Below are 13,172 nucleotides of genomic sequence, written 5' to 3' on the forward strand. Positions count from 1 at the left end.
GACATTATAAACTGTCATGGCTCCATATGTGTCTGAACTGACATGGATGTGAACTCTAACTGCAACATAACTGGTTTGTGGAGGCATACCACCGCGGGGTGGTGATTCTAGTCATGTGACTTCTCAGTCAGATATTTTGAATATCTACAATCAACAAGTAGGAAGAACCTTTGTGTGTCTGCTCCTGCATCGTCTTTGATTTGTAAATAATTGCTAAATTGGACCAAATTTGAGGCATTTCCTGCCGTCTAAAGCATGTGATGAGACTTTGTTCTCCAGTCACTGAATAATGTTTGTTCTCCCTGCACTAGTTTTCTAGAGAGAAATGTTTGTGTTTGCAGATGCTCTGATTCTGCAGAAGTTTGCTGTTTTATTTTTATGGTGAAATAACTCTTGTACAGGTTGTAGTTGACCTATAAAAATGTGTTTAAATAGTCTAACATTTGCACCTGCAGTCAGGTTGTGTTTGTGGTGAGTGGAAAGCGTCCGGGCTCCACAGAGGTGTTGCATCTCCACCTGTTTTTCAGACGCTCTGCAGCAGCATGAACCTGCAGCTCAGGTCATTAACCAGGAGCTCATCTGTCATCAGCACACTGAACTCTTTGTCTTGCTGAGTTTACCTGCTGCTGATTCAGTTTGTTTGTTTATCACATCGAGCTGCAGGGCAGTGATTTTTTTTTTTCCAGTTTTGGTTGCGGCAGGTTCAACTGGTTGTAGTTTTCTCTTCTTTAGACTCAGGCTGTGAAAATATTGAGTGTAGATGAGAAATACCTGGAATTCATTCACCCCTGCAGCCACAGCTCACAAGTTCACTCACACAGCGCTCAGCAGGTGAAGGTTTTGGGTTAAGGGCCCCTCTCAGTGGCACCTCAGTGGTGGTTATGAGGGAATGTAAACTTTGCTCTTTTATTTTACCCACTTAGATTGATCTTTCTTGTCCATCCAGAGATCTCAGTGGTGACTGTCCAATCTGAAGCACACTCCTCAAAGAGCAGTAAAAAACTACCTCTTTGTGTGTTGATGGGTTGTTGCGCTGCAGAGGAGGGACACATCCTGGTAGGTAGATTTTTATTTTGAGTCACAGTATTGTGAAGTGTATGAAATATGTCCCTTGAGCACAGGGCTGTTTACACTGGGGAATAATAAGATTTTCAGAGCATCTTGTGTTTGTGATTTTACGAGCTTCCTGTTGAGGCAGGATGTTGAGCTCACTCATACAACAGAGAGCAATCATCCACTGATTATCGGTTAGAAAGAAGTGAATCAATCTGTTTTATTGGGTGTCATCACGTACTCGTGCTGATGAGAGAGAGAGCAGCATTAGTGTGGCAGTGGTGATTCTTCTTCCTGTAGTGGTCTTTCACTGATGCATGTTGGCAGGAAGTTAAACACTGTTAAATGACCTTTACTGTCCTGAATACGGCCTGTCAGGTGATGCTTTCTCACAGCCAGATTCATTCAAATCAAACATTTATTTTGATATTAGAGGAGGTTGAGTTTAGGGGGAATGTTAACGTGTTTGCTGAGTTTCAAACTGGTGAAGGGTTTATTTATTTATTATTTTAATTTAGAGCAAACTTCTCCTGAGAAGACCGCTTTCAGGAAACAAAATCCCTGAGGCTTTTGCAAATTTTTAAGGAATTTGTTTTGACGTCAAGGTTTGTTAGTTTGATTTTCTTTGACTTGAGCTCCTAACAAGCTGTTGTGCAACTGATTGTTATGTGGAAAAGAGCAGTGTCTGTTTGCAGGCCTTTTTCCAGTGAAACACTTTTGCAAACATGAGGCAGAGAGAACATTGTAAGCACTTAATGAAGCTGGCTTAAAACAAAAGTCAGTGTTAAGTTGATAAGTAGCTCAAATGTAGGGCAGGGCAATATGACCTTAAGTTAATATTGCATTAATTGAACATTTGACCTCGGCTACGATTCATCAGTGATTATTTTGTTTTTGTTTTTTGTCCCCATAGTTCAATGACAAAGTTTGTTCTGTAAACTTTTAAAGCTGGGATATTTTTTTCTAATGAAAGAGTGCACAGCTTATCTTTGTGATTTTAAAACCATAGAAGGAAACACACAGATGTGTTATCTGTTATCTTATTTATTGAATATTTAGAACAATTGAAATCAGGTCACACATTGCTTGGGAAAAAAAAAACTTCTTATGAAAAAGGTCACATTTTAGTTTTAAAATAAAAATCAAGTTCTCTAAAACATTATAAAATAAATAACTACATAAACTACATAAATAAATATTGCCTTGTCAAAAGTAGAAAACAATAACTTACATCTCTTGTAAACAATTTTTTGAAGAATGATACATGAAAATAAGAAAATAACTTGAATCTCTTCCAAAAGGTCACATTTTAGTTTAGAATATCGTTTGTCATTGTCACATGTACAATGAAATTAAAGGTGCAACGAAATGAAAGTAGCTTGCATAGCTTGCATCTCTTGCAAAAAAATATTGCCAGTAGAAAATAATAACTTATATCTTGTAAACATTAAATAATGCCGCATGAAAATTAGAAAATAACTTGCATCTCTTGCAAAATAAACAAATTTTAAAAATGACCATGTGAAAAGTAGAAAATAATTTGAATCTCTTGTAAACAAATGTTATTTCTTGTCCTTGAAGTACGATGCTAAAACACTTCCCTTCTCAGTCTGGGAGGAATAACTCACTAAAAAGACAAACATGGGTGCATACACTGAGCTGCTAGCCGATTGCTGGGAGAGTTGATAATACGCTATAAAGTTTCACACAGAAAAGCTAATGCTAACGGTTTCATGGAAGTGAATAGAAAGTGCATAGATTAGCTCCATACTCTGTGAAGTATAATTAACAAGAATAAAACAGTTGGTTAGCTTAGTTAGCTTTCTTGCCAAGTGGGGTTCATTAGATAGATTTGGTAGTTTATTTTGTGATGACAAAACATTTTAATGCGAGTGACTGAAAGAAAAATAAAATAGTCATGTTACTTGAGCTAGAAAGGAGCTGTCAGTCAAGAGTGATCTGATTATGCCTGTATGCTCACGACCTGTTTGTGGAGTAAGTGTTTTTTTTAATCGTTATGAACATTTATTGTCACCCAGATTTTTGTGGATGCTTAATGAGACGCTCATCTTTGATATTATATATTTTGAAGTAAAGTTTCCAGTGGCTTTAGAGAAAAGTTACAAATAAGTTTGTGTATGTTGAGAGACTCGTTCTGAGTGCACATAAGTGTGACGAATGTGAAAAGTCTTTTGCAAATGGACCCCATCGTGATGTCATCTATTCCAGGAGGGTGGTAAAGACAGGGTAGATTAGGGTACCCTCCACTGTGGAGTCTACATGCTGATGGTGGTGATGAGATGAAGAGGGAGCTGAGGATCTGGATGTGAAGAGGAGTGAGATTTGATGAGCTCGTCCTGGGCTCTGGATAAGATGACTGGGGGTGATGAGGTGGAGGAGGGCGCGATGATTCAGCCTAAAATGATGCTGACAGGAGCAGAGAGGAGAACAGATTTAAAGTTTGGCAGCAGCGACATGAATGGCTGAAGGAGATGGTGGCAGGTGGCGGGGGCAGGTCAGACTTTTAAATAATGGAAATCAGAGGGGAAATTCAGTTGGAGCATCTCTAGAATTCATAATTTCTCTAAATTAAAGTCATGAATTATAACAGTAATCACAGACACGCAGCAGTTTCAGGTACAAATCCAGTTTTCTGAGAAGAAGGCAGAGAAACTTTGATACCAAAGCACATGAAATAAACTCACTGTAAACCTTTGACAAGTGTTTTAAATAGCCCCTCGTTGTGACATGAAAAATGAGCTGACAAAGTAATGAAACTTTTTCCTCTTCATCAGGAGTTAAAGTGAAAGCAGGCTTTGTTCTGTTTTTAAACCCCTGTGGGCTTTTTTGTGACGGAGCTACAGTCCCTTTGTTTCCCGCTGTCTTTAAACGCTGCCAGGATGCTGTCAGCTTCCCTCTACCTCCTCCTTCCTCTCTGGACCTCAACTCTTTGGTCCTCTTCTGCTTGCTGGAAGGAAATAATCATATTCATCCTCGCGCATGATAACAGGCGTGTGATTGTAGAAGTGTTAACAGTTTGAAGCTGTCAAGATGTTTTTCAGTTGAAGATTATTCTTAGCTTTTCTCACAGACATGAGATTGTTGTTAATCAGAAACAGAATGAGAAAAGGGTTTATTGCCAAGTAAGTTTTCCTCCTTATATCTCTGGATTTGACATCTGATCATAGATCTTTAATTTAGGGTTGGAAATAAGCACCAACCACCCACCAAACGTGGGTGAATTTGGCCGATGGCAGGTGGATTTTATGAACCTATCGCCACAGTGTCGAGTAGAAAATTTAACAAATGGTTGAATTGGTCCATGAAAAAATTGACTCAGTCATCAGGCACTCTACCTAAGAAGTGTAGTGTGTCCTAGTGTAGTGTGTTTTGTGTCATCCGATGGAGTTTTGCTGGATCTCAGGCTGTTGCTCAAACTACAGGCTGTACTTCTGCATTATCAGTAGATCTCTTTCTCTCTCTCTCATGCTCAGACCAAACTCAGATTAAGCAGTAAAACTAAGCAGCAGATCAAACCAAGATTCTGTTCCTGACGTACCTATTTCTCACCTAAAATATTTTCAGGAACATTTTAACTTGCTGTTAAACTCTAATACAAGATCAGCCGGCTGCCACTGTGTCAAACGGATGAATTTGCATTACGTCACCTACCAGTGGGAGTGTTTATTGGTGCGGTGTGGTGCAGTGCATTCTGGTAGTTGTAGGTTTTCTATCTCTTGAGCCAAACAAATGCTACAGTCCCTTTTTTTGTTTCGTCTGGTCATGTAGCAAAAGTATTTGTGTCTTTTTGCTGCATAGACGGCCCAGAGGATGAATCCTATTGACTTTGGTAATCACCTGACTCCTCCGCTAACGCCTTCGTGATGTTAACATTTGTAGTTTTGAGAGAAATATTTCCACAACTGTTGAATGGACTTTGATGAAGTGTAGTTCATGAGTCATGTTTCCCTCAGGACGAAACTGGTCCTCTGACCAAACACCTGCAGAGCTAACAAAGTTCCCGTCAGCCTCAGCTGTTCTTTGTGTTTACTGTTTATGAAATCTAAAGATGCTGAACATGATAAACTTTATACCTGCTGAACATCGGCATGTTAGTGTTATCATTATGAGCATCTGAGTATACTGATGTTAGCATTAAGCTCAGAGCACCGCTGTGCCACGTCCTCACAGAGCTGCCAGCATGACTGTATTGTGGACTCCTCGGGCCTCATTCACTAATATGTGTGAGGAAATGTTCTAATGCTCTGTTTTGTTTGTTTGTTTGTTTGTTTGTTTATGTCCCTTGCCTGTGTGTCCTTGTTTGCAGTATGTGTCGCCTCTCTAAATTCGGAGGGTTTTGCAGGAGCTCTTCATGACTTCTTTTCTCCTCAGTAGCAGTTTGTTGGGCTTTGAGTCGCGAGGTGAATAACTGATCAGTCGATCCAGTCAGAGCTGATCAGATCAGATGGAGGGATGAGCGGAGCAGCTGTTTGTGTTTAGATGCAAACTTTGCAAACAGGAATCAGGGTCGGGTGGATGGTGTGCCGGGCGCGCTGATCCCTGGCGTCACAGTTTGAAAACAATAGAATAAAAACTTGTTAAATTGTTGTTCAGCTCCAGGCAGCTCCAGCTGAGCTGCTCAGTGTCTCCAGTGTCAGACTGTGGTCGCACAGCTCGTCTCCACTGTGAAAACGTGGAGGTGAACATGAGGTTAGCAGAAAGACTTCAGCTGATTTTCATTGAATGTCCAGACAAACATGCTCGTCTGTTCCTGTCTGACCTCTGTCCTCGAGCTCAGTGAAGAGTGGTCTGTTTCCTGTGCGTCCTCTCGGGTTCACTAAAGTTCTTCTCTCTTTGTGTGTTTGTGTTGCAGCTTTCCGAGAGACAACAATTCAGTGAAGATGAGACCATGGTCCCAGTACTAACCTCCAGAAAAGCCAGTGAACTCCCCGTCAACGAAGTAGCCTGTGTCCTGCAGGTACGCTGTCCTTGTTAACCCTACCAAGAGTTAAGCTCTTTCAATCCCAGTGTAACACTCGTGTCCCACTCAGTCTCTGAAGCAATTGATCTTTTACCCTGTCAATCAACAAATCAATAGCTCTGACACTGAAGAACAAAATGTCGTATCACACTTGGTCGTAGCTCCTCTTTGTATGTTGTTATGGCAACCAGGCAACTTGTACGTGTTAAAGTTTGGTTGCATCCTGTTCTTCTTAACGGAGCAAGAGCCTGTGAAGAATTACTAATAAGTTGCCAATGTTATTTATCAGTGATGATGCTCCAGTGAACTTTTCACATTGATTTGTGTTCACTAGAACTTTTACTCCTCTGTGACAGTAACCTGAGTATCTTTGAGTTGTGGACAAAACAAGACATTTGAGGACGTCATCTCAGGCTATGGGAAATACAAATTGACATTCTTTCATTATTATAGACTTAAAGAATTGATTAATTAAGAGTGAAAGTAATTGTTAGTTGCTGCCCGGGTGTTTTAGGTGTTTAGCATAGAGGTCAAGGTTAACATCATGGTCTGATTTAAGTTAAACCTGAGAAAGAGTTACTTTTTTCTGAAAGTTCGATGCAGGTTTATGTTACGTTGTATATTTTTGATCCAGGTAGTTTTGGTTTCACATGCAATGCAGCAGGCACTCTAAAGAACTCTATGTGACAAACCTATGTTCTGTCATCATCTCCTTCCTGAGCTGCATCTCCCAATAGTTGACATCAACTACGTTTACATGAACAAAATATTCAGATTTTGCCCTTATTCTGTTTGTCACATAAAATATGAAACAGTAGAACTCTTTGACTTCTTTGCATCAAAATATTGCTGGGTGGACTGTGTGAACGCAGCCTCCCTCTTTCATTCCTTCAACAAACCTTCTTGAATAATGTTTAAAAGTAGTTGTGTTTCTTCTTCTGACCAGTAATGTGGGGTTTTCTTTTGGGCGTGCATCTCTACACCAGCCTTTAAACTGTTGGTTTGTTGGTTTGTGCACAACACACAGAGCCGACCATAAACAGACAACAGGCCGTGTGTCACAAACTAAAGTAAGAACCCCAGTGAGATGCATATTGTGAATGCACTGTGCACATGTTCATAGATTGCTCCCAAAACTCAGTTAAACGTGGCGTATCCCACATGTTTTAATCAACCTAATGCATGATAACTAAACGAAGCTGTTTTCATGACCTGCCTCAAATTAGAATATTGTCATAGTGAGAATACTAGTAGAATACTAGTGTGCATATAAACATAGTCACTGTTTTTTGGACAGGTGTCGAATGTCAGGTAAACATCTGTCCTCTCCTCATGTGCTACTGTGACTTGCTTCCCTCTGTACTCAAGCTTCCTCCACACGCAGCTCACGATTAATCATTTATCAGCTTTTTCTTGCTCCAAACTATCGTCATTATATTGGCCATAAAATCCACTATCGGTCAGCCTGTAATGCAGATGATGATGCACTGAATTTGATGCCCAGTAAATCTGTGGCAGGGACACGTATACAGCTGTATCTGTAAAAAACAATAGCCTTATTTAACTTAGCCACAAACTTTCTAAACGGGTGGATTTTTTCTTAGATTTATCTTAAAACAGCCACTGACATGTTGGTGCTGATAATAATAATAATATTCTTTATAATATTTTTAAAAATATTTTTAGTATGAAATTTTTTATTTTATTTGTGTTTCCTGACTGTCACAGTTTTTTTTATATTTACTATATATTTATTGTTATGCACCAAAACACTGAGGCAAGTAACTTGTATGTGAAAATGAACCTGTTTGTGTTTGTGATGCCGACAGGCCGACCTGCAGTTGGGTCTGACCCATGAGGAGGTGTGCCGGAGGAGAGCTTACCACGGCTGGAACGAGTTTGACATCAGTGAAGAGGAGCCGCTATGGAAGAAATACATCTTACAGGTAACATGTCATCCATCACACTGAGATCGTGTCTGATACAGCAATGTTCAGTATTTGTTTGTTTTCTGACCATTTAAACATAACCGAGTGTGTCCGACAATAAACTGTGTGTCAGTTCCAGTCTGCAGAATATAGACGACAGTTTGTCCTCATTTGCTAATCTGACAGTCCACATTTTAACGCTGCTGCTACCTTATCAGAGTCTCAGGAAGCCCTCCACACATCCAGCAGCAGCCTGAACGCAGCTCCGGGATAAAGCCGACGTACTATTTTTATCTCGTGCCTGATAAAATGTCTTGAGGCTCGTCATGTTCCAGTGTGTCATTGATTTGTCACGGCAACACAATGTCAGCTCAGACAGAATACATGTCAAACTGGTAATCCAGTTACCAGAACAATACTGTGCTGTTTTATATTAAATATGGTTTATTAATATTTCATGAACACGTTTGTGTCATTCCACCTAAATCCCACATTAGGTTACGTAACAGTCACAGCTCTTATGAACGTCGACTTCCAGCAGTTGACAAAAGACGCATTTTACACGCTAACAGAGCGCAGAGACCTGTAACATTAAGCTTTTTTTATTTAACATGTTGTTTCGATAATCTGCTGAATTGATAAGAAAAGACAAGACAGTTACAGGAGACGTGACGCAGAAATAAAGGAAGCAAGATTAAATGCATAACTGCCACATTCTTGATCCATTTACACTGATTTTTGAAATTCACTGTGATGACAACTTGAAGATGAAGAATTAAAATATGTAAAGGAAGCTTTAAAATAAATTTAGTGTACTGGTAGTTTAAAACTGGACTTTTTGTCTTATGCTGCAGCAACTAAATGAAAAGTGTTGAATGTTATGAGTGATGTTTGCAAATGTTTATCTCTTTATTTGCGTGTTATGTTCAAATGGAAACATGCTTCACCTCCGAAATTTGCAGGTTGAGATTAGAAACAGTTTCATGCTCTGAAAACTCCACCAGGGGCTGTTTGAAACCCTCCTTACCTTTTGAAAGTGTAAATTAACTGTATATGTGTGTATGAATACACAAATAATTTAATTTACTTTCAATGTATTAGATATTCATGTACATAGTTTTAAGTAAAAACAAAAAGAAGTAACAAACATTATTGCATTATCAGCCCCTCCAGGATGTTGCTCTGTTGTGACCACAACAACTGACGCAAATTCAACCAATCACTATAAATTCTGCGTCACCAAAACGTTTCGCATATTTGACTAGTCATCTTATTTTCCCACGAGTCACCAAACTCTCCTCCTTGTTTATGGTTGTGAAGATGCAGGCATGTGCAACACCAATGTCTCACATTTACCAACAAAAATTGGCAAAACTTTTTCACTGAAAATCACCGTATCAGAGTCGATTTGGCCGATAGCCAATTTATTTTGTTTGTTTTTATTTTGTTTTTGTTGTTATTCATTCCTGCCTTTGTGCCACACAAAGAAATTTTCATTATAAAAAATAATTTTACAATTTGAAGGTCATTCAGTCCTTCATTACACAACCTTTGAATGAGCACAAATTCAATCATACACAATTTTGAAACAACTCTTAAAATAATCTTCTTCCACATGAAATAATTACTGCTTCCATAGGATTTTTACTACATACAACAAATCGTGATTCCCTCTAGTTTATATTTTATTAAAAACACTGCTTCTCCTTAAAACGTCTGTATTTATTCACGCATTTCACTAGATTACATTCAAACACATCATGAGGACATGATAATTTACCTTCCCCTAATACCCATTTCTACATATAGAGCTTGAACACATCATAATGTAACTCAGTGTAACCTCCGTCAGCAGGGTGTGTCCCCTGATGTATCGACACTGTGTTTACTGTGTCCTTTTGTCATGTCCTGATGACGTCCTGTGGAAGATCTCTGCCTCAAACACGTTTTGTATTGTCCCCACGACGTCAGTATGCTGTCAGTCATCGAGCCCTGCTTTGTTGCCTACGCAGAACTGATGTGACACAACAGTTAAACATCGGCCTCTCCCTTCTTTGCTGATGGGCTGATGGCAGTAAACAAGGCGAATATCAGCCGATGCCCTTATGCGATGGATAAATCGGTGCATCTCTCAAATCCAGATGAGTTTGATGAAATATGCATGGTTAGTGATAAAGAAAAACTCAATGTGCGTGATAAAGAAATAGTTAGAAATAGTTAGAATAGAAAAAGTTTGTCAATCGAAGTCTAAAAATGTTTAAACATGGTGTGAAAACTTTATTCAGCCTTCTCTGTAAGGTCATTAAAAACACTCAGAACACTGCGGTTTTGTTCTCACTCAAACAAGCTGCTTTGGATTTTTAATCATTTATACAAAAAGAAAATTAAAAACAGAACAATTTTGCAATTTCATTTAAAAGAAATGCCTTTAAACATCCCGATATGCGTCACGTTTTTGTTAGAAAAGCTGCTGTGAAATCAGGAATTTACGGCTGCCATGATTTTAAGAAAAGCCCGGGGAAACTGTTTTATGACAGGGTTCGATTTGATTATAATTTGTTGTTTTTTTTGTATTACACTATTTAATTTTTCAAACAAAAAATAATCACATGCTTTTCAGATTATAGTCTGAAGGACAACATATTACAAAAGGCATTTTGATTTCTTTTCGCTCACATAATTTCCAAAGATAAAATCTTGTTTTTCAGTCCCAACATCATGTTTGGTTTCCTAGTTTTATATTTTTAAGGAAGAGTTAGAGACAACGTTCATTCACCTTTAGTGTTAATAGTTAACACTGCAGAAAAACAGGACCAATCAGAGGAGAGGGAGATGAAATGGGACAAAGGTCTGAATTTGACCTCAGGATGTTGTTTTCCACATATTCACCTTTGACTCTTTAAGATTTAAATGTCATGTATTGTGCACTTGGATGAATCTTCTCCTCATATATGAGGCAAAGTGACCAAAGGATCAAACCACCAGGCAGTCAGAGGAGTTATTACACCAGGAAACAAACTGAACGCAGGATTCAGAGTGGAGTGGTTAAATAATGGAGGCAGCCAGAGGGAGTTTTGTTGCTGGTCTGTTTTGTCCACATGAACTCCGACAAGGACAGAAACTGCTGCTGTTGAGCTGAGCAGCCGGAGGAAGGAGGGACGAGAGGAGGGACGAGAAGCCTCTGAGAGCAAAACACAGAGGTTAAATATAGAACGCCAGCACGAGAGGAGGAGAGGGAGGGAGGATACAGAGGACAGAAGGAAAGGAAGCGAGGATGAGACAGAAAGCAGAGGAGTGAAGGAAAGGAGAGGAGGTGTTGAATCTTTTCAGCTCCTTGCACACATGAAACCCTCGAGATTTCTGCGTGAACTTGTTTCACTATCAGCCGTAATCTGTCAGGTTCGTTCACACTTAACCTGACAGGCCTGAAAGGTGAGGAGAGGCACAGTCTGTCTCTTATCATTCTGTCAACAGGAGGATCCACAGTGTCTCTGCTGCTGATATTCATGTGCAGATTCATGTCTGCATCTGCACAGTAAAACTCTGAGTTTGTGGGCCATGGCGCACTCACAACATAAACCCATCCACACTGAGGAATTAGCCACGCTACAGGTGTGAATTTGGTCCCACAGCTGCTGCCCTGGAGTGTCGACGTGTTGATGCCGAGAAATAAGACCGTGTCGCTAACAGATGGCAGATAAATAACTTATCCAGCAGCTTTGTGGATGAAACAGTGAAGAGTTAAAGTTTTCGCTGTTGCTGCTGTGTTCAGTCGTTCATGTCGATGATGTGGAAACCGGGTCATTTAGATGCTGGAGCTGAAAATAGAGCTGAAACTGTTGGCCTGCTTCCCTCAGCGAGCTCCGCCTTCTAGCTATGGATGACTGACACTTGTTTCCGTTTGTCCACACATCATGGAAAACACACACACACTTGTTGTTCTGTCTTTATCGAGACCCTCATAGGACAACCAATACCAAGACCCCAAATACAAGTGTATAAACCTTCAAACAGCCCTGTGAGGATGCAGACAAAATGTCCTCACTTTAAAAACATATTTTATCCTTTATTTAAACAGGTCGCCTCAGTGAGATCAAGAGACTTGTGCACAAGAATGAACACAATGTTTATATACACCGATCAGCCAAAACATTAAAACCACTGAGAGGTGAAGTGAATAACGGTGATCATCTTGTTACATTGCAATGTTCTGCTGGGAAACCTTTGATCCTGGCATTCATGTGGACGCCACTTGACACGCTCCACCCACCTGAACACGTCACAGACGTATCCCACCTTGTGTCAAACCAGAAAGACAATGCGCCGTGTCACACCACAAAAACTGCTCAGGAACGACCCAAGGGAAGTGACAACGAGCTCAAGGTGCGCCCTGGCCTTCAAGTTACCCAAATCCAGATGTGCAGGTACCCCACCTGACAACCCACAGGACTTAAAGGACCTGCCGGCAGTGTCTCGGTGCCAGACACCACAGTACACACCCCCAGAGGTCCTGTGTCCATGCCTCAACAAGTCAGAGCCAAGTCCGATGCAAGAAAGCTCTGCCGTGGATTGGGGGTACTTCTGGGGTACCAAGAGTGCTCCATGGGTTTGGGATCTGGGGAACTGGGAGGCCAGGATGATGCCTTGAGCTCTTTGTCTAAATTCCAGAACAGTTTTTGCAGTGTCGCCATGAGGGGGTGTGCTTAGTCTGTAACAGTGGGTGTTGCATGTCGTGTGGCAACGACAACAGATCATTGCACTGTAAGAAAATAATTAATGCAATCAGGCGGCACAGTGGTGCAGCGGTTAGCATTTTCGCCTCCCAGCAAGAGGGTTCCCGGTTCGATTTCAGGGTAGGGGGTTTGGACCCCTGGGTGAGGGAGCCCTTCCTCCCACAGTCCAAAGACATGCAGGTTAATTGGTGACTCTAAATTGTCCGTAGGTGTGAATGTGAGTGTGAATGGTTGTCTGTCTCTATGTGTCAGCCCTGTGATAGTCTGGTGACCTGTCCAGGGCGAACCCTGCCTCTCGCCCGATGTCAGCCCCCCCGTGACCCCAAACAGGATAAGCGAAATGAATGAACCTCACCTGTCAGCGGTTGTAATGTTTTGGCTGATCAGTGTACATACAGTACAAGCATTGACAAACACGCAACAATTCACAACACACAGTTTACACACACAGAACAGTGGCTTCACATTGAAAAACAA

The 13,172-nt window shown here is 40.6% G+C and overlaps 1 protein-coding gene across 5 annotated transcripts in view; it reads left to right on the top strand.

Annotated features, from left to right (window-relative positions):
* Positions 1–13,172, top strand: part of atp2c1 (ATPase secretory pathway Ca2+ transporting 1) — a 72,665-nt gene that overhangs the window by 22,757 nt on the left and 36,736 nt on the right. For 2 of the 5 annotated variants that reach the window (XM_049584855.1, XM_049584857.1), the window contains exons 2-4: positions 947–1,056; positions 5,927–6,031; positions 7,864–7,980. In XM_049584855.1, coding sequence (XP_049440812.1) covers positions 1,021–1,056; positions 5,927–6,031; positions 7,864–7,980 — 258 coding nt within the window. In that variant the 5' untranslated portion in view covers positions 947–1,020. Of the gene's footprint in view, positions 1–923; positions 1,057–5,926; positions 6,032–7,863; positions 7,981–13,172 lie in introns of all 5 variants that reach the window. The other 3 variants (XM_049584859.1, XM_049584860.1, XM_049584858.1) reach the window with 2 other exon arrangements.

Source organism: Epinephelus fuscoguttatus, linkage group LG8, assembly GCF_011397635.1.
Source record: "Epinephelus fuscoguttatus linkage group LG8, E.fuscoguttatus.final_Chr_v1".
NCBI classification, from domain to species: Eukaryota; Metazoa; Chordata; class Actinopteri; order Perciformes; family Serranidae; genus Epinephelus; species Epinephelus fuscoguttatus.